A 21,222-nucleotide genomic window follows, 5' to 3' on the forward strand; every position below is an offset into this window, starting at 1 on the left:
TAAAAAAAGAATTGTTATTAGCATTTCAAAAATCTTATTCTACATTCTAAATTTTCTATATTAAGAAAGAAAAATACAGTTATGAAGAGTGTAGAATGAGATTTTTGGAGTACCAATAACAATTCCCTAAAAAAATAAACATATTTAATTCAATTCGGTTCAGTTTCAAAAAAACAAAAACTGAAACTGAACCAATTAATTTTGGTTCGGGGTTCCATATTCTATTTGGTTTTTTTTCGGTTTGATTTTTTTCAATTTTGGTTTGGTTTTTTTTTGTTTCGATTTTTGAACCCACCCCTAGAATGTGACCCTTTTTGTTTTTGTTTTTGTTTTGGTTTTATCAGATATTTTGTGATGGACTGCAGTATTTTTGACCAAGTTTTGTACAAGTACAGGAGACAGGAAATTATTTTGCACCTACAAAAGGTCTATCTTTGGAAAGATAATTTTAGTGTGCCCAAAATATGGAGGCCAAACACCATATATCATTATACAATAAGATGGACATTTGCCAAAAAAAAAAAAAAAAAATCTTTCCTCAAATTATTAATGAGTGGAGTACAGGACTGTGTTTTCGGCACATTGAAAATCTCTCATTTTTTATACTACTGGTGGATACAATGCACTGGTTCAAACGATGAAGTTTGGTTCTATTTGAGCTAAATTAAGGAAATAAATCAAAACAAATCATTTATTGGGCGGGATTAGGTCGTGCATGAATTTAAAAAAAAAAAAACTAATGAAAAGGGTTTAAAAACTTTGAGGTTTAATGATAAAGACAAAATAAAGGGTAAAGTGAATAGTACCAGGATTGAATTTTTAGTGCAAAAATGTGGTTTTTCGTTAAAATGAACAGTACCACGGACTTTTCATTAAAACTCTCTTTTAAAAATTTCATGGTGCGGTGAAGATACCACGAGATTATATAGGCTTTATAATGGTTTTTGTAGTTTCCCAAATTGATATAAACCGTGAGTACCTCACAACTTTCATAAAAAAAATGTAGTTAGTGAGTTTTCACAAGATCTTTTGCCAACGCTGGACCTAAGTTTTTTAAGGCTCCGAGAAAAATTTCAAATGATGCCCTTGTAGACTAGGGATTGGCACTTGGAACCGAATATCAAAACCAAAACATGGACCGAACCGCACTAAATGGTTTGGTTTATGCAGTTTTGAAATGGTTTTGGTTTGAAACCAAACCGAACCGCAAGCTAAAAAATGGTTTGGTTACAATTCCTAATATCTAAAACCGAACCGAAACCAAACTGAGCCGCATAATATAAAAAATATATATATTAAGGCTTTTTAAAATTTATAACAACTAATGTAATCTATATTTTTTATGTTTGTGTATTGTGTAGAGTTAGCCAATTCAAATTCAAGCACCGCCTCCCTTACGCTTAATTCACAACCATAACAAGAAGCTCCAAGGCAATCTCAAGTTTTAGTTCATAAGGTTCAATGGCTTTTCATCCATTAGTTTCACTTTCACAAGGTCCAAGGTCTTCCCAAGTATTGTATTCTCAAGTTCAAATGCCTTCTCAAGCCCGTTCACAAGCTCAAAGGCTTAAATCTTCAAATAGTAAGTGTCCAAAAGGAGAACAAGCAGGAAAGGGTTGAACGATTCAAATTTTCAAAGTTGCTACTTGAAACACCAAATTTTTTTTTGTTGAACTATATAAACAGTTTATTTTTCGAGTTGTACTAATGCCATAAAGCATTTTGACATAGAACTTTGTTTGAACTTTAATTTTAGTATGGTAAACTTAACTTTTTCAATTGGGTTATACTAAAGAAAAGTCATAAGGCATTTTAATTTCAAGTTGAATTTTAGTATGGTGATCGGCATGAATTTTTTTCATTTGGGTTGTATTAATGTCATTTAGTTTACAAATGACTAAGTGAGGCACAAATGAAGACCAAAACCATTTGAAACTGAACCAAAACCAAGTGGTTTAGTTCTATGGCCATTTAATTTGCAAATGACTAGATTTTGAACTTTTGAGTTTGTTTGAATGTTGAGACTTTTATTAATGTCAATTAATGGCAGAAGGAGTTCTCTTCAACATTGCAAAGAGATCATTGGAAGGCAAAAGCCTGACTCTTGCCACTAAGAGCATTTCCAACACTACTAACTAAATTTTTGACGTTTTAGTTAGCTGAATGCCCAAAAACTATTATAGCTAGCCAATTTAGCATAAGCATCTCCAACGCTATTAGCTACTTTTTTAAAAACAACTACAATATTTTATTGTTTAACAAATAAACCTTTAATAATAAATTAATTAATCATTTGACCAAAATAATAAATTCCAATCCACCAACAATTCTAGAACCATCGGTCGGACTTGCCTACAATACTTACATGTATTTAACATAATCAACACAAAAGTCTCACTATGTGGATTTTTTTTGTGTCTTCTTTTTTTTTTTTTTTTTTTTTAGTGAAATCCTAATGGGCCAGAGAAGGGTAATTTAAGTATAATGAAAATTTTCACATTTTTTGTCTTCTTCCTTTATATGTGTATGTGTGTGTGTGTGTTCAAACACCCATAAGAAAAAATGGTGCTATTTTTTGGATTAATGGAAGAAGTCTCACGTTCGATCCCTCCTGCACATTCGTAAAATAACCTATGAGAAACCAATTTCTTTAGCACAAACTCAGCATTCATGTCCATTTTCATTAATTTCTTTTAGCACAACTCATCAATCCCCAACATTTTACTCTAAGTTGTAATATTTATGCCACTTAATGCTAAGGCCTATTGACATTCCTCTTCGCTTGTAAGTGAGATGTCTTAAGAGATTTTGAAAGATTTTAAAAGAATTATAAATTCATGGAGTTTAATGGAGTTCCACCATGTGAATTTCAGGTGAATTTATTAAAAATCTTAGGGGGAAGGCCTGATTTTCTAAAGCCTAAAAAGCACTACAAAATCTCTTCAAATCCATTTAAATCCTTCATCTTTTAAAATACTTTAAGGGAATTGTTATTGACACTCCAAACTTTATACATTTGGAAAGAAAAATACACTTGTGAGGAGTGTATAATGAGATTTTTAGAGTGCTAATAACAATTCTCTACTTTAAAGTTAAATCCTAACTGAATATATGTGGAATCTTGTAGACTACTCTAAATTTGAAATGAATACCATTTGAACTCTTGGATTTTTATACTCTTCTAAATTGTTGATTGAATAGTTACTTAGTATTACAGTCTAGTACTATTTTTCTTCACTTGTAAGTGAGAGGTCTTAGGTTCGATTCTCGTCAAAGACGAAGTTGAACCACCTTATTGTTAGCTTATTATGAGGCTAAGCCCACTCTCCCTTCCTAATGTAGACAATATTGTTTGTTTAAAAGAAAAAATTGTTAATTGACTACTTATGGACTTCCATGTATTCATTTAAAATCTCAATTGAATATATCTAGATTTGTAAACTCTTTTAAAACCTTTTATACTTCTAATTCCTAAAGGCCAAGTTGGATAACAAATTTAGATTTCTTTCATAAAGATCGCATTGTCACCAATAATTTCCATGGCATTGTTTTTCTCTACCGTGTTGGATACATTACCAATTCTGCCACCAAACGCGCTGCGGATGTGCACGCAACTCACATCTGCTGTAAACCCTTCTATCACGTTAAATTGTCAACTTCTAAAACAAACACAATACCCGTTCTTTGTAATATTCCAAAGGACAATCATCAACCGTCTAATCTATAAATATGACAAAAATTCCTCCTTAATCCCACCATCCTCAGCCTCAACTGTCAAATATTCCAAGACGTTTTTGCTCATCATAGCGTAAAAGGCACCGCAAGGCCACCATGGAAATGAAGAAGATTGCTTGCGCTGTCCTCTTCGCCGCCGCCTCTGTCAGTGCTGTGATGGCTTCTGAAGGCCACGCCCACGCCCCTGCCGAGGCACCTTCAGGAGGAGCCCCAAATGATGCCTCTGCCAGCCTCCCCGTCTTGGGGTCCGTGGTTGGTGCCTCCATTGTGTCATTCATTGCTTACTACATGCAGTAACGTAATCAAGAAAGAAGGAATGAGAAATAAGCGAGAGGAGATCAACTGAGTAATTCAAAGGAAGAGTGGTGAGGTTTATTTTTTTGTTCCTAAATTGAGGGTCTCTCTTGGTTCTCATTTCTTTCAAGTTTATGTGAAACATGTATTTTATAATAACGCAATAAAGAGTTTCTATTATTTAGTTTTGATGCATGGTCTCAGACTACTGAAAATGTTGCAGTGTGCAAAGTGTTATTGTAGATAGAGAAATCATGTCTCATGATTTCTCCCGGTACTATTAAAGTGATTTAGAAAAAAGCAAGAAAGTTTCATTTTCAAAGTGGTAGTCATTGAAACAAGGGAACTTTAACAAAAAGCTCCCGGTACTATTCACTTTAACGAAAAATTACATTTTGACATTAAAAAGTCAATCCTGATACTATTCACGTTACCCTTTATTTTGTCCTTATCGTTAAAACTCAAAGTTTTCAAGTCATTTTCATTAGTTTTCCTTTGAAACAATACTTGATTAGAAGAAAAGTCATAATATTGTATTTATAATTTCAAGTCTTGAGAGGTAACGAGAGTGGAAGTTTCCAGTTGGAATATGATATGAAATTTCTACTTAACTTTATATGATAAAGAAATTTTCAAGTAACGTCCAAATGCTTCAGTTTCGAGCTTTTTGTATGAATTATAAATGTAGGAAAACATCCTGAAATTAAGATAATTAAAAAAGGAAAGTAACTATAATACCAAGTATATATTGTCGCGTTGATCTGTTGCTGCATTTTGTTGAGAAGTCAAGGGTATGTTATTGTTACCATATGTTTATAACGTTTGTCCATTAATTCGAGCCATTTTCCTGTTGTCCTTTTCATCATGAAATATGATTTGAGCCATTTTTGTACTATTATATGAAAGTTCCACCAGTCAGTCGTACGGTTCGGTTTTATTATTATTATTTTTTCATTTACAAGTAGTAAGTTTTAAGTTTGATACTTATGCACATGTGATAGTTTAACCTAAATTTCTTTTCAATGTAAATATATATCACTATATTAAAAACAGATATTTTGTATTAGCATCTTACATATTATTGTAGGTGATACTATATACATCCAAGTCGTGCACCAAATGACATGGCATATTTTACACATAAAATTTCTTATTACAATTATTAATCAAATTTCAAGGTATTTTTAAAGTCAAATTGATTAGTGCCACATCATTTGACTATAAATTTGGTCCACAAATTGGAGTAAATTAGTTGAAATTTAAAAATAAAAAAAAGTTCAACTAGTTGTATTATAACACTTAGGGGGCGTTTGTTGCGCCGGACTATCTCGAACTGGATTAGCTTCAAGGACTAAGCTGGACTGGCTTAGACTAGACTAAACTGAACTAACTTAGTGAAGCGTTTGGTGCAGTATTGGACTAAGAAGTTGGATAATAACAAATTCTAATATTATCTTTTTCTCCATCTTTTCCTACCATTTCCGTCCCACTCTTTTTCTCTTCTCTCATCGTCCCACCCTCTCCCTCTTTTTTTCCACTTAGACCTCTCAATTCATGTCTCTTTCTCATTCCTGGTCAAACTCCTTATTGATTCAAGTCTCTATTTCTCTGTCCTCCCCACCTCTCTAGCTATGCGTTGTTCGAACGGAACCTCACGGCTTCAATTTTCCCGACGAGTTGCAGGTTTCCCAATGTGTTTTTCGGCCAACCCTCATTAAATTGGATAAAGTTAGCACCGCCAAAAAATTCATCATCATCCCTGGACCGAGATCTTAGCTTTGAATGCTTGAATTTGTCATGGATTTGAAGAAGCCCAAACAGGCCGAGACTTCCAGACCATTTTCTGGCCACATTCGACCACATTTTAGCCTCGATTCAGGTAAAATCGTAATCTTGTCACTCCCAGCTTCAATTTGGTATATTTTATATGAAAGTTGGTTATGAAATGGATCTGAAAGAGAGTTGGAAAGTTAATGATTGATCTAGGTGACCGGAGATGACGAGAAGTCTGTCGGGAGTGGTCGTTGAGCATGACGAGGACGAGCAAGAGAGGATAGTCTTAGCTAGTCCCATAGTTATTGGGGGGTCTCGCTAAGACCTCTTAGTGAAGGGTTTTGTCCATGCTAGTCCCCTTTAGTCTCATTAATGTTAGTCCCAGCATGGAACAAACACAGTATTGGACTAATAGCTAGTCCAATCCAGTCCAGTCCAACTTAGTGAGGGCAAACAAACGCCCCCTTAGTGTGCTAAAATGGGTACACTAAAAAATTTCTCCACTATTGTTGAGGTGCTCAACAACAGAAAGTGATCCCTTCCAACAAGTCCACCAAATCCACTCATTCGGACCCTTGATCCAACGGTTACAAACAAGAGATCTTTTTAAAAGCTATAACAACTTTAGCCATTGAGTCAAATTTTAATGGTCCAGAAGTGAACTTGGTGGAAAAGATTCTGAGAGGATGTCTGTCCTCAACAACGATTCTCGCCTCAACAGTCCCTCTTCTCGTCCGGGACAACCACTGGTCCACTTCATATAGCTCTGCATGTCTAAGTCGAGTCCAAATTGTCGATTAGGTTTGGCGGGAAGGCCATGGTCTGGGTCATGCACAACCCGCCATGGTCTGCTTGAAATTATTTTGGGCCAGGCCTCTACATTCGGCTCATGCCCGAAGCCCGCACCTAGACATGCGCAGGAGAGGTAAACGCGCGCCTTGAAAGATAAATTGTTCTCCTCTCCTCCTCCTAAAGTTACCCTTCCCTCTCTCTCTCTCTCTCTCTCTCTCTAAATTCTTGGTTCAACAAAAATGGCGGCCATGATCACACGCAGATTCAGCTCCAAGCTTTCAAGACTCTCTCATCCTCACTCATCACTGTCTGCTTCCTCCACCTACCTCACCGCCCAAAAGCTCCAAAACCCTGAAACCCCTAACTGCTTCACTCACTCCTCCAATTCCACTTTCTCCCCAAATCCTTTCAAATCTTCATCAAACCCCACCATCACTATCGAGCGCTACATAAAATCATCAAATCCAAAACCCATAAACCCTAATCTCATTTGGGTACCCAATTCAAATTCCATTACTCAAAACCCTGAATTCAAAAAAACAAATCTTGGTCTTGCTTTTACGCAATCGTGTCCAAGTTTCAGTACCAATTTGTACAACCCTAGGTTTAATGGGTTATCAGATCAAAAGCCCAGATTTTTTTCAACCTCCTCTAGTTCATCGCCATCGGATTCAGAATCTGAAAAACCCCAAAACCCTAGTGAATACCCTAGTCAAAACCCTAATTTCAAGCACCAAGAAATCGAAGGACCGACGGTGGAGCGAGACCTTTCGACATTGGCCAATGAGACCAGAGATGTTCTGGAATCGATGGCGAAAAACATGTATAGTCTGAGCAGGGCATTGGCTCTTCTGGGTTTGGCCCAACTCGGCGTCGGAGCTTGGATTTCGTACATTACCAAATCGACCCCACTGCCGGAAGTTTCAGTTCAGAGCATTCTGGCTTTCGGGTTGCCGTTTACATTGGCGTTCATGTTGAGGCAGTGTTTGAAGCCAATCTACTTCTTTAAGAAGATGGAGGAGCAAGGCAGGCTGCAGATTCTGACTCTCACTCTTCAGATTGCTAAGAATTTGAATGTGTTCTTCGTTCGGGTTCGCGGCGTTTCGTTCTTGTGCATTGCCGGTTTGTCCGTTGGAGTCTTGTTTGCTGCCCTCACAAGATGAAGGATGAGTGATTAAGATTAACTCTGTTTTAAGTATTGTTTTTCATGAATTTTGGAAGTTCCATACTTCCCTATTACTAAGTTATCAGTTGAACCTTTTGCAATGTTGGAAGTTCTTGTTACATGTAGCAATTCTATGGTTTAGTAGACTCTGAATTTGGATCACATTCAAGTAATGAAATGATGATTGCGTTTATTGTTCTAAATTCACGGTCTGATAAAATAAGTATCTTATGTTGTCCGACAGTGGAGCAAAAGAACACTTCATTTGACAATGTTAGAGAGGATATGCCTAAAAAAGCTGTGCTTTAGGATGCATGGAGTTATTTGGATGGGTAAATTATTTGGTGAATAGCGAAGTTACACTCCGTATATTTACGTGCATTTAATATAATCACCATCTTACAGTCATATATATATATTCATGTAAATATGGTTACTACATACAATAATTGACGTAAGATAATAGATAGATACGTGAAAGAAAAAAGAGGGAGCACCTTCATCATTCGGAAATATAGTTGGCAAATTACATAACGAGTATATTTTCATAAAAAATACAATAAGTTAATTACTTGGGCACTTTGCTAGAAGCTATACTTCAAAACAATTTGGGCAATATTTACAGGCGATTTTTTTAAGAGAAGTTTAACAAAAAGCTCATAATACTGTTCATTTTAATGAAAAACCACATTTTTACACTAAAAAACCAATTCCGGTACTATTCACTTTACTCTTTATTTTGTCCTTATCGTTAAAACTTAAAGTTTTCAAATTCTTTTTATTAATTTTTCTTTTTAACAGCTAAGGTGACAATGTGTAATCAAGTCGAATATTTAATCCTTCAAACCAAAAATACAGTAAAAAAAAAATGTAAATAAGCAAAAGTCAGGAACCTGGAAGCACATACTAATCTCTCTTTTTCCCCATTTATCATTTTTTTTTATCAAAATATAAATATTAAAAAAAGATTAATAATAAAGTTAATATCCTTGGAAAAAAGAAAGCATTAATCTGTCCGGCCTATACACAAATTCGAATGACACACGCAAAAGCTGAATACTCCTCTTTATCTCCAAAAATATTTTCCATCGCTTTATCCCCATATGCCATAACAAGTCCCTTTGATCTCTAAACCAAAATTTGCGAGTGGGGAAGCCCTCGCCTTCACTTCTTCCGCCTCCATGTAAAAATGTTCTCGACCATATACAAAAAGAATTTAATCCAATTTATTGGAATTTCGAGGACCTCGAGCATTTCAAGTCGGGCATATCGCAGAAGGTAACATCACTTTCGGGACTAGTTCCCCTCTGGCTTAGGTTCTGTTCGAACGTAGGTTAAACTGCGAGCTGTTGGAGAAGGAACAGCACTGGCAGTGGCTGGAGAACCCGTCTCACCTGGAGTGGCCTGAGTATCACGCTTCCACTGCAAGCTCCTGGCACCAGGCTTGATTAGGGGACGAGGCCTATACGCACCAGACATGCCTCTCGGGAAAGGGGACCTACCAAACCTGGCAGTGGCAAATGGAGAGCCCCGGGCAACCCTTGGCCACATCATGCCAGGAGCAGCTTCTTGATGTGCAGCTCCCCTCTTTTCAACCTGCGATAGGATGATAACAATGGTAAACATTCGGTTCCTACATTTAAAACACCAAAAAATACAAATGAAAAATGTATGGATTCCATGATCCTTTTTATATCGTCTAATGGTTGATTATGAATCAAATCCCAAATATAATGAGCAATACATATCCTAGCTGCAAAGATTTTGCCTTGAAAATTATATGCCAAGAAGCAAGCTAAATAAGGTCTGTTCTCCAAAGACCTAACAATAGCAAAAAGTCATCACTAGCGAGTTATGAGTTCTAGTTACTACAATGATATATACCTTGAGGATCCGTGACATGAAAGAGGTTCCATCCAGAGATAATGCATTGTCTGCCGCTTCCTTCCGTGTGAACTCTACATAAGCCGACCTGCTCAAGTAAAGTCATTTAGCAAAGACTAAGTAAGGAATATGTATTCTCCTTGTATCAAAGCAATGGCTAGGCTAGTAGATGAGAAGGGAAGAAGAATTATGACGAGACATCTTACCCTTTAGGTTGCCCAGTTGCCGAATCAGTGACTATCACTACTTTTAGCACTTCCCCAAACTTGTTGAAATGTCGAGAAAGACTATCTTTTGTAGCAGCAAAATGGACCTGTGCATCCATAACAAGATATAACTAAAACTGGAAGTGCCCAAAACCAAGACAAAACATCAAATTTTGAACAAGAAGGGAGCTATTACATTGTTAACAAAGATAGTTCGAGAATCTGCATCCTCCAAAGGGCGCCCCCCACTGGCATATAGACCTGCATGATATTCCACAAAAAAAAAAATTAATAAAAATTCATATTTGCATACTACTCGAATCAAGAAGTTCCAATGCCAGAAAGAGAATCGATTATTTGAGTTAAAAGTAGGGGCTTGACTTCTCTCATTTCTAAATAGGGGAAAATAGTAATAACGTGAAAACAAGTTTCCAAACTCACCACTAGAAGAGGAAAGCATCTTCTGAGAATCTGCAGCGGGTATTGCCTGTTGCCATAAAAAGATGTATTCAAAAACAGTCTCTAAGTGCAACGAAATATCAAGTAAATTTCAAGTATAAGTGATGATTGAGGAGCGGTGGTGTGTGTGTGCATCTTACATTTCCATTACTTGCTCCGACAGGATTGCCATTCTCATTCATCACATGCAAACCAGATTTGGAAACCCCTGCCGCACTATCCTGTAAGGATTTCCAATCATCATCGGCAACTTCTCTTGGCTCCTGATAATGGGGTGGTTTCCACGTATTGACATTCACAGATATGTTCATAATCTTATGCGAAGAATTCGCAGCTGCAATAGGTTGGCCATGATCTGTATTCCTGGATAGCCGCATAACATCATCAACATTCTTCGCCACATTGTACCCCGACGTCAGTGAATTTTCACCCTTGCTTCCACCGAATGTCCCAGTTTGAGAAACATCAGTAACACTACGACCCATAACATTAACATCATCAAACCCTTCCTTGTCCGATATAAAATCAGAAGCCAAACCAGTTTCACTTTCTAGCATAGCATTCCCTACATACTGTCCACTATATTGACTTCTAGCCAGATACGACGATTGTGTTTGCTCAAGAAGTTGGACGTTGTCTTCAAATTCAACATCCCCGGTAGCAGCATCTCTAAATGATGCAAGAGGCACACTGGTCTCAGAAAACTCCATACCACGACCAAGTCGGTCAAACACACTTCCTGAAGGTTTGACTCTTGTTACATCCTCAGCAGCTTCTGCAACAGCTTTCATCACAGTTGACATGGGATTTGGCACCCTGGCCACAGACTGAATCCGTCGAGGACGATCAACCAATGATGAGTCAACAGTGGGTGTAGATACCACAGAACGAAGACGCTTCAATGTGGGCTGCGTTGCTGAATTGGATTGCCTTGAGGTTGTCAGTGCATCACGCATGGCAAACTGGAGTAGCCGTCGAGGGGCATCAACTTGCACTTGAGAAACTGGCTCCCTCTGTCAATAAGTTGATGATTGAATGAGAAAGTTGGATAACTGTTATCAAAGTGCAACATACTATACCAAAAACGTCTTCAAATGCTTCTTCTTAAATTGAATACTTAGTCCAGCCTACAAAACCATCTTGCTTTATTTTTATTTTTAATTTTTTTAGGAGGAAGAGAGGAGAGGGGTGTTTTTTGTGAGTGAGTGTGTGCTCCCAAGACAGCTGCAGAACAGATAATTATGTTCAAATCTTTCAAATTTTCAGATTTTTGTGAGTGGTGTTTATGTTCAAATCTTTCAAATTTTCAGAATATGAGGTTATTTATAACTATTTAACACAGAGAGAAAAAAATTTGACTTTTCCATACAACTGAAGAACAGATAATTATCACATGAATCAATATGCCCCCAAGACAGCTGCAAGATCCACGATCAAATTACTAGTGTCAAATCAACTACCCCCTGTTTATCATAAAAGAAAAAAAAATCAGAAATTCAAACCTCTGTATTATGTCGCTCATCGGACCGAATCCTTTTCCTTTGAGCTGCAGATTGACGTGAAGGAGACTTTGCACGACTGACTTTGCTATGACTTTTATCTTCTACATGAATATCTCCAATCTCAGAGCTTCGAAAAGGAGGGGGTTCGGCTTCATCCCTCGCTAATCCTTTCCATTCCCTATTGTGACGGCTTCTAGTTACCTTATTATTAGACTTCTCTCTTTCTGGCTCAGAACTCAAATGATAAGAATCACTTTTTCCAATTAAGTCACCTGATGTCGTTTTTCTTTTACTCACATCCTCAATCTCAGAATCTTGTGATTGTAGATGCAAATCCGAATTTGAAGCCAGATGATCCCACAACCTAGCGAGGAAAATTTCACAATAAATACATGACCAAACTAAACAACCATTATATGTGGAATAGCATTCCTCATAAATGAGAGAAAAAGAAGAATTACCAAGAAACAAAAGAATCACTGTCATCCCCCAAAAACACGTTCAACTCATTCTTTGCTTCTTCTTTGCCTCTGCCATTCCTTAAAAGGACAATAACATATTCCTGCAAGGAAATTAGAAAATTCAGCGAAAGTTCTAGTGCCATAACTGTTGTCAGTGGATAGATTTACATAAAGAAAATAAACGAGGGGGTGAACTCAAGTAGAGAACTGAACACAAACAAATATGAAGAGGAAGGAAAAGAAACGTCCTCAAATATGTTTCAGCTTTCATCTCATGCATATGAAACTCTACTGACAGGTATGTAAAGGGCACAGAAAAAACTCCAAGGTTATGGATAGCAAACATCAAGTACAATCTAATCCAAAAACAGATGGACACATGTACTTGTATGCAATTCTCACGTCCTGTAAAAAAAGAATGATATTTGTGGGCTACTTCAGATATTTTAATTTCTTTTGTTTAATTTCATGGTCGTATTGCCTCTCTAAGGTCAGAAATAAGGTCACGATTGGTAAAAGAAGGTAAGAAGATCGGAAAGCAATCTCAAAGTGTCCCATTCAAGAAGTACCGAAAAAATTGGTAACACTGTATTTCAAATTTTCTATTGGACACATTAAATAGCCATGTCCTTTCAGGCCCAAACTTGATGCTTTGCCTACTAGTAAGAAATAGCTCAATAACCCTTCAAATCCATGTTTAAAGCTCGTTGCACACATAAATTTATCAGGAGGTACATAACAAAGGCCCCTATTTAACCCCCTCCCCCCACCCTCCTTTCTTTTTCCTTTTATGAGTTTAGCAATCGCCAGTAGTCCACCAGAAAAGCATTCCAATCTGCCGTGTATTACTAACATCACATTATATTTCCTCGATCATTAAGGAGAAAATCAGCATTTGAGAGATTGGGAGAGGACATCTGCATTCTTATAAGAGGACCTTTCACATTGGTATGTTGTCCCTCCCTCTTGGGAAACTATCATGAAAGCTTTTCTAGAAACCCACACAAACAATCACCTTAAAAAATTCCATGAAAAAATAACCCCAAGCAATGGTCATAAACGTTGGCACACTTCCTGGACCTAATAACTCACACTTTGAACAATGGGCATAAATTCATTAAAAACCTTAGTAAGGCATCCGAACTTTTTTTCTTTCATAAAAGGTACCCAACCTGAAGCAACAGAAGTGCAACCATTCTCTAATAGAGAGCTCCAAAATCTAGGCAATGATTTAAATGGAAATGAATTTTGAAAGTTCGGTAATGCTTATGTATTAGTATCTCCATGTCCAACCTACAATGCCTACCGTAAATCAAATGGCAACATCATGCACGAACTAGCCTAACTACAGTTCACTAATACCAATTCATGGTACCATCAAAATAAATCAAATCCAGGATATCCAATAGAGTTTTTTGACCATGAAGTCGAAACCAAATCCAAATCTGTACTTCAGATATAACCTAAAAACCACGAAAACGATAGCCAATTATAACAGAAAATCAAACGGAACAAATTCCCCCAATCAAAGCATTAAACTGGCCAATAATCAGCATAAATTTCAGAACAATGCGCAAAAGATTACTAGTAGCCGAACGAGAGAGTCCGTACCACAAGAGTGTCGTCGGTGTAATCCCCCATGAACTCCTTAAGCTTTTCTCTCACACTCTCTCTCAACTTGATGACTGAATTGCCCGTCAGATTAACCCTAAATGTCCTATCATCGACTCGATCCACGCTCCCCATCGCCACGAAACCCTAATTTCGGCCCTCACAAACAAACCCTACCGCCCCAATGCTTCGGAAACCTGTACCAATCGCAAAACCCTAGCTCGGGTTTATAAATATCCCCAGAGCCGATCAAACCCCGTCCCCCGCCGGAACCAGGGGTATAACTGTAGGGGATTTTCCCGGGAAAGTGACGGAAAACGATTTCCTAGGCAATTGGGCAGGTAGGGTTTCGTGGAAAAGTTTCCCGAGAGAGAATTAACGGGGAGAAAAAAAATGAAATCTTTGATGTAAGAGAGAAAGAGAGCGAGAGGGTTTTGGTACGAAAGCGAAACGTCAACTGTGAGAAGTAATATCTCGCAAATTAACACTTTTCTACTGAGACTGGAACGCTGTACTTTCTTTCTGTTTGGGATAATTCGTATTTGATATCGTCGCTCTTATTTTATTATTTCTTTTTGGCTTATATTTTGGTAGCTCTTGGTGCTTTATATAGAATCTCATCTTATTATTTACGCTTTATTTTATCTCACTTTATTCTATGGACTAATTTTTTTTTTTTTATAGGTGATATTATTCACACATTAATTTTTATCTATCAAATACATGTATCAATCTTAGACAGTCGGATCGGATAAATTTAAAAAGATTAATAAAAAAAAGTTAACAAAGGTGTGTGAAATGTAAAAATAAGGATGTAAATACCGCTACCCTTCTTTATTATGTTTCACTTGACCTCATTTTGTCAACATTGTTGAGAGAAGCGTTTTAGTTCAATGATGTGTTACAGGCTCTATGGTCTTTTCAATGGTAAATATAACAATATGTTAAAAGTAATGTGATTTTATTGCTATATTATGGGCGCATTGTGGCCATCGTTCGACTCCCTTCCAACATGCCCTTCCATGAGTAAAACTCAACCAACTCTTGCCCCCATCAAAGTTGCAATGGTGACATATCATGCACGCCAGTCTATGTAGGTAGCTCATTTAATACCATAATAGTAAAGTAGGTGAGCTCAAGACTTTTTGGGCTCACTAAGAGCAATTCCACCCCTAAAGATTTTGTGCCAGCACCCCGCTCAGTTATCCACTCAAGTAAACAGTAATAGACTCAAGTGTACAGTAATAGACTAAAGCATCTCCGTCCCTAAACAAATAGCCTAGTCAATTTTATTAAAATATTATTATTTTTTATTATAAAATAATAATTTAACAGAATGAAGGGATATAAAACTCCCCCACCGCTCCCCTCCCCTGTCTCTGCCCAGAAGCTCCCCCACCACTCCCCTCCAATGTGCAGACGAAAGAAACCCATTAGCAAGATGAAGGGATATGGGAAGAACACAGTGGAAGGGATCTCTCTCTCTCTCTCTCTCTCTAAACCTCAGCCTCAAGGAGGGCGTCGAAGGCCCCCAAACCCCCATCCCCATCGCCCATTGCTCCGCCTGCAAATTGGCCTTCTTCAACCTCAACCTCTAGGAGCTCTGCACCAAGATCTCTCTGCGACGTGTTGATCGTGCGGGAGGTTGATGGCCCGGCTGACGTCAGATGGCCCGGCATGTGGGTCTGTCGATTTTAGGGCGGTCTCTTGCCTGGCTTGGGTTGGGTGCCAGTCAAAATGCTAGGCTGGAGTGGATAGCCTGGGTGCCGGGCTGGTTTTTTGGCTGGGTGCTGGCTTATCAGTTCCCCGGTGGAACTGCTCTAAGGGCTTATATAAGGGGGGTAAGTGCCTTGTATACGGGGGTCAAACGATTGATAGGGAAAATAATTTAGATTATAGTCAAGCGCGTCTTGTAATCATTTGATCAATACATTCCCAGTACCACAATGAATGTAGTCCAGTTTTGATGGATGAACCATTTAAATCTTGAGTCCATTATTTCATATCTTTAAACATGATCCCATCAAGAGCTAATTGTTCTAGTTTGTTAACCTGCAAATTTTAAGCGTTAACAGTTGGACCTATATCAGACATCTTGAACCCTGGTTGGTCATAGACCATGTGGAGGCACACGATCGGACCTAAGTACTCGCTAATCGACAGTCATAATTTAACCCATCTATATTTATTTTGATAGAAAGAAAGTGAGAGAATTAACAGCAACACCAACTATGGGATACCAAATAGGGTTGAAGAACTCTAATACCTTTCTTTTGGATCAAAATACTCTTAAGACAGTAAAATGCTAGGATGACCACATTTTGAAAATTCGATCTAAGTCGTCTTTTTAATAGAAGTAAGACCAAATTATATTATGGACCCTACATCTTTAGAAGAATAATTTAAATGTGATCTATAATACGTGGTCTTCTTAGCATTACTCATCTAAGACCTATTATTCAAGTTGGAAAGGGATCCTATCCGAATCCCTTCCACCCAATCCTCCTCATCAATTAATATGAATCATTGAAATTTGATTCAACGACTACAATTAGAAATCCACCTTAAAAATTATAATAACTTTAACCGATCAAATTTCAAGAATCAGAAAGAATCTCTTCCTCTTCAAGTTAAGCAAGGCAAGTACTGTACGAAAATTGTTCCTTGGTGAATGGGAAAGCTAGAGGGGGATGGCAAAAATCATATTTGCGAACTGACAAATTACTGCGCGGTGCACGAAACATCGAGGGAAAAAAAAAACAAATGAAAAACAAAACAAGGCCGAGCACGTAACTTACTTCCACAATTCAGCTCTAGGACACAAAGGATATTCTGCAACCGAGTCTACGTATAGTCCGTGAATTCGAGAGTTCGAGCGGTCGGATACTTCTAATTGGAATAAAATCCAATTTTCTGACTGTTTTCCCCTCCACCAATCAAAGCTACAAACGGGGGTTGACTCGCGACACCTGGAAAACACTTGATCCTCATATGGGTCGCCTCCACGCTCCCTCGCCGCCATATAAAGTCGCAGCTGGAACATTCGGCTTCGACTTCTCCTCCTCTGACACCTCTTTCTCGCTCCTGTTCGCCTTAGGGTTCGTCTCTCTCTCTCTCTCTCTCTCATCACATATAGTGTTTTGATTATCTAAATTTTGATTATTTGATTATTGAAGGGGAGCGGAGCTAAGCAGCTTATGTATGTGATGAAAGATGTGAATTTTCAAATGAAAAATAATATTTTGATGGTGGGTTTTCGGTTCTGATGGGAAAATAGACCTTAATTCTAGGTTTAAGGATGTTTAGAATAGTAAATTAAGGTTCTTGTTCTGATTTTAATGAATGGTATTCGGCGTTTGAAGCTTGATGAGTTGGTTTAATTACTTGTGTGTTTTGTCATTAGCAAATGGTTTTGATTAGCTTGAAGAGTAGGTTTACTGGTAGCATGATTAGTATGTTTTATGTGTTAATGTAAATCTGCACAAGAAAGCCATGAGTTATTCCACCACCAAGAATTTGAATTCTTCGTAAATATCCGTTTACTGTTTTTATTTTTCTTTAAAAATTTAAACAGAGGAGAAGCTGAGAGCTAGGAACAAGCATGTAAAGGCCTAGTTGAGAAAAGTTGAGGTTCCACCCAAAAACCAATTGGCAATAGTGGGAGATAGCACGCTACGTTGCACATTTGTGATTTCAAACTTTGGAGTGGCTAGTTGGCAATAGGGGAAGTGATGTTCCGATGTGGAGCATTTCTTCACTCACACTAGTAAGAGTTATGGTCTGTCTGGTATGCTAATTGGTTGAATGCTTTGGAGTTATTGTATGATTTGGATTCAGATTGGCTCATTATTATCAAGCTCTTTAGCGTTTGAGAAGAGGGGTATTTGTTTCAATTATGGTTATAAGTTGCTTTGAAAATCAGTAGGTTCATAGAGTTTATATGAAGACCCTAGTATCTTATTCGGTTGTTGAATTCCCCCTTCACTAGGTAGTTTTTAACTCTCAATGACTGAGAGTATAGATTTTTTATGGGAAGATCTTCACGGCTTAAGTAAGGCTTAGGTGTCCAAATGTTAGCGTCAAGTAGCGCTGTTGATTGGGGCCTTCGGTAGGTCACTATTGTCTCCCCCAATGTTGAGCTAAACATATGCAGTTGATGTTTATTTTACGGTGTTTTATTTTTATTACAAGAGAAATGCAGCTGAAGTGTGCATATTGTTATTATACTGATTGTCTACTTCACATCGAGGTTTTAGCCAATGCATGTTGTATTGAATGCCCATAAACAGACATAACCTAATGAGGCTGAATAAGCATAAGGACTCGGAAAAAGCTAATGTCTGATATTGTTTGCAGTAATGACAATCCTCAAACAAAATGACTAGAGTGTGAACTTCATTCCTTCATTTTTATGGGGTTATCCCTGTTTAATGATTACCAAAGCTTTTGCCGTATAAGGAAGTGAACTTATTTTCTTTTACCTAAATCCTATGCCTTCCAAGATTTATCATCTTTCATTCCCCCGTCTTTGTCTCCGTCTCTATCTATCTCCCTCTAGAAGTAGTGTCTCCCTCCCTGAGTACAAGGTGAAGGGTAAATAAGTACGGATGGGCTCAATACTTGCTTGGTGCCTGGTTTAATTTACTAGGAAAACAAAATAAGAGGAAGCTAATACTCTGTGAACCTAGGGTTTAAGATTAATACTTTTGTTGTGTTGCATTCTCTAATATTAAGGTTTGCTGTCATGACAGATGAAATAGACATTTAGCTTTCTCAAGGCACATTCACAAATCATGCGCTTTGCTGTTTTTCAGTTGAACTGATTGTACACTTGAAAGAAAAAGTGACCTTTTTTTCTTCTCCCTATCATTTAATTTATATGTTTAGTTGATTGCACATTCACATTCACAATTATATTTTTATTTGATGTTTAGGCTTCAGAACTAGAATTGTAATTAGAGCTTCAATACTTATCTCAACGGTATCCAACTTATTGTCACGCATGAACCTTACTTCTGTGCACTGTGACTAATTGAAAGTCCCAACTGCAGTAAGCTAGAAGGTTATGAACTATAAAATGATTGCAAATGTTAGATGAAGGCAGCAAAACAGGAGTGGGAAAAAAAATAAGGCAAAAAGAAAGCAAAGGAGAAAATGACCAGTAGCTGGAACATAAGACATTTTGTTGTGTCATCCGAGGTTGTTTATTAGATGTTGGTGATGGTGGTTGTGAGGTTAGTCGTTATCAAGCGTGAAATGAAGAAGGGGTGGGTTTTGCTTATGAAATGAACTAAAATGTTGAAATATATTCTGTGGGTCTTGGCTTCATGTGAATGGTGTAGATTTCAGGTCATGTATATTTTTATACTTGTACTGATAGCTGTAGTAATGGTGTTCTCTACTTTCTGCTTCCCCCTTATAGAACAGATTGTCTCATAAAACAATCAATTGTCTATCATCAGTGTGGTTCACTGTCATTTGGGACGGCACCAGAAGTGTGTATGCACGCTTATTTGGGATCGTCCTCACTTTCCTTTGTATGTGTATTAAATATTGGGAATTGCTGCTATGGTTCCGTGTAACTCATTTTTCTTGGTTTTTTTTTTTTTTGGTCATCTTAGTGCTGCTATAGTTTTATTGTTTTTCCCTCTTTTTTTTTTTATGCCAGGAAAGTATCCCTTTAGGAGTAAAAGGCCTTGAAGCCAACTGTGAAATCAAAAGAATCAAAACTAAACTTATGTGCTTCTGTTTCCAAGTGAAACCTTAATTAGTTATATTCCCTATGTAATTATTTTTATTATTCTTTAAACCGAGGAAACAAGCGTGAATAACTAAGTGTGAGTATTCATTCAGAGCCATCCTCAACTCTCACAGGCTGAGTTGAGATCTTAGGATCATGTTATGGTGGCAGTGCCTTGGTTAAAGTATTGGTCAAAGAGTCATTTCCCGTTAATATGGTCCTTCTGATTGGCGATCTAACAATCCATCTTTCTTGTGCTAAAGATTCAAACAGCTATGCTGATTTTAATTTAACGAGTTGATGGTGGAGTCGGCTTGTTTATATTGTTGTAATTGCTTGGCTGTGTAGTATTGTAGATGTCTGGTAGGGGGAGATTTCTACCTAGAGCTGTGTTATTGTATAATTTTGAAGGACTTAGTGAATTACAATGCTGGAAATTGTAAGAAAATGGAGCACAACGAGACAGGATGCCAAGCTTCTCCTGAAGCTCCCAAGCTTTGTGCCAACAACTGCGGATTCTTTGGAAGTCCAGCAACCATGAATTTGTGTTCCAAGTGCCACAAGGACTTGGTGTTGAAGCAAGAACAAGCCAAAGTCGTTGCGGCATCCATTGGTTGTGTGGTGAATGGCAGTCCCACTGAAAGTGGCAAGGGGCCTGTTGCTACTGCTGCTGTAGATGTACAAGCTGGTTCTGCAGATGTGATGCTTATCTCAACACAGGCTTCCTCTACGTCGTTGAACATTAAGAGTGAGGAGAAGGTGAAAGAGACTCCTACGAGGTGCGGCACATGCAGGAAACGTGTTGGTCTAACGGGGTTCAGTTGCCGTTGTGGAGATCTCTTTTGTGCAGTTCATCGGTACTCTGATAAACACAACTGCCCCTATGATTACCGGACTGCTGCTCAGGATGCAATAGCCAAAGCCAACCCGGTTGTCAAGGCAGAAAAGCTGGATAAAATCTGATAGAATCTTGGACTAACGAGGGTTTAATCCTTTTATCTATTGCACACATGCTCTCATTTCTACCCATGTGGCTTCTGCTTCTGTTTAAGTTGATCTGTGTTGTGTTAGGTCTCTTGTGTGATAGATGGTTGGAAGCTGTTGTGGGCATTTTCAAATGCCAGGAACGATTGTGTGTAATAATCCCAGCCGTTCGTGACGGCCGTGATGCCCTTACTTGGCTTTGCTATGGATGGTGTTTTGGAACTTGTTTATTCTGCTGCTTGGGGATTTAATTTATCAGATATAGGAAGGTGCAAGTGTAGCATGCTCACGTAATGCACGTTAATGCTTCGCGGGTTTTACCCATCTGCTACTGGGGGAGGGGGAATCGGCATTGAAGTTGGCACCTCAAGTGCAAGGATGAATGCGTTTTGACTAAAATTGAGCTACAAGTTCCTTGCGGAATAGAAGCATTTTTAACTTATAAGTTGGGACCAACTTCAGAGTTTCATGCTTTATAATGAAGTATTAATATTATCATCATCAATTCAAGCAAACCTTTGTGCAAGCCTGAGTACATATGATAATCAATTTATTTACCACATAAAGTAATTTGTTTACACCAAGGTAATCAATTGGTTTCTATTCCGATTCAACA

The 21,222-nt window shown here is 37.8% G+C and overlaps 3 protein-coding genes across 6 annotated transcripts; 2 read left to right on the plus strand and 1 right to left on the minus strand.

Annotated features, from left to right (window-relative positions):
- The first annotated feature begins 6,798 nt into the window (after nt 1–6,798).
- On the plus strand, nt 6,799–7,952 carry LOC103945857. Its single transcript, XM_009356443.3, has one exon. The coding sequence runs from the start codon at nt 6,834–6,836 to the stop codon at nt 7,755–7,757; it is 924 nt and encodes a 307-aa protein (XP_009354718.2). The 5' UTR covers nt 6,799–6,833; the 3' UTR covers nt 7,758–7,952.
- A 701-nt stretch (nt 7,953–8,653) lies between these two features.
- On the minus strand, nt 8,654–14,131 carry LOC103945856 (nucleolin 2). The gene is made up of 9 exons (XM_009356442.3): nt 13,883–14,131; nt 12,272–12,372; nt 11,811–12,174; nt 10,449–11,321; nt 10,291–10,336; nt 10,046–10,110; nt 9,850–9,956; nt 9,644–9,731; nt 8,654–9,355 (listed from the first exon to the last, which is right to left on the minus strand). The coding sequence occupies exons 1-9, from the start codon at nt 14,015–14,017 to the stop codon at nt 9,056–9,058; spliced, it is 2,079 nt and encodes a 692-aa protein (XP_009354717.2). The 5' UTR covers nt 14,018–14,131; the 3' UTR covers nt 8,654–9,055.
- Nucleotides 14,132–16,827: 2,696 nt separating this feature from the next.
- LOC103945855 (zinc finger A20 and AN1 domain-containing stress-associated protein 8) lies at nt 16,828–20,836 on the plus strand. Of its 4 annotated transcripts, XM_048586365.1 has the most exons (3): nt 16,936–16,980; nt 17,059–17,130; nt 20,056–20,836. In XM_048586365.1, exon 3 carries the CDS (start codon nt 20,070–20,072, stop codon nt 20,583–20,585), a length of 516 nt encoding a protein of 171 aa, XP_048442322.1. In that variant the 5' UTR covers nt 16,936–16,980; nt 17,059–17,130; nt 20,056–20,069; the 3' UTR covers nt 20,586–20,836. The 4 variants fall into 4 exon arrangements, with proteins under 4 accessions (XP_009354716.2, XP_048442322.1, XP_048442321.1 ...); XM_009356441.3 differs by lacking the exon at nt 17,059–17,130 and having other exon boundaries at nt 16,828–16,980; XM_048586364.1 differs by lacking the exons at nt 16,936–16,980; nt 17,059–17,130 and adding an exon at nt 17,471–17,648 and having other exon boundaries at nt 19,971–20,836.
- Nucleotides 20,837–21,222: the final 386 nt, after the last annotated feature.

The sequence above is a fragment of a genome, unplaced genomic scaffold, assembly GCF_019419815.1.
Source record: "Pyrus x bretschneideri cultivar Hongxiangsu unplaced genomic scaffold, Pyrus_bretschneideri_v1 Contig24, whole genome shotgun sequence".
Classification (NCBI taxonomy): domain Eukaryota; kingdom Viridiplantae; phylum Streptophyta; class Magnoliopsida; order Rosales; family Rosaceae; genus Pyrus; species Pyrus x bretschneideri.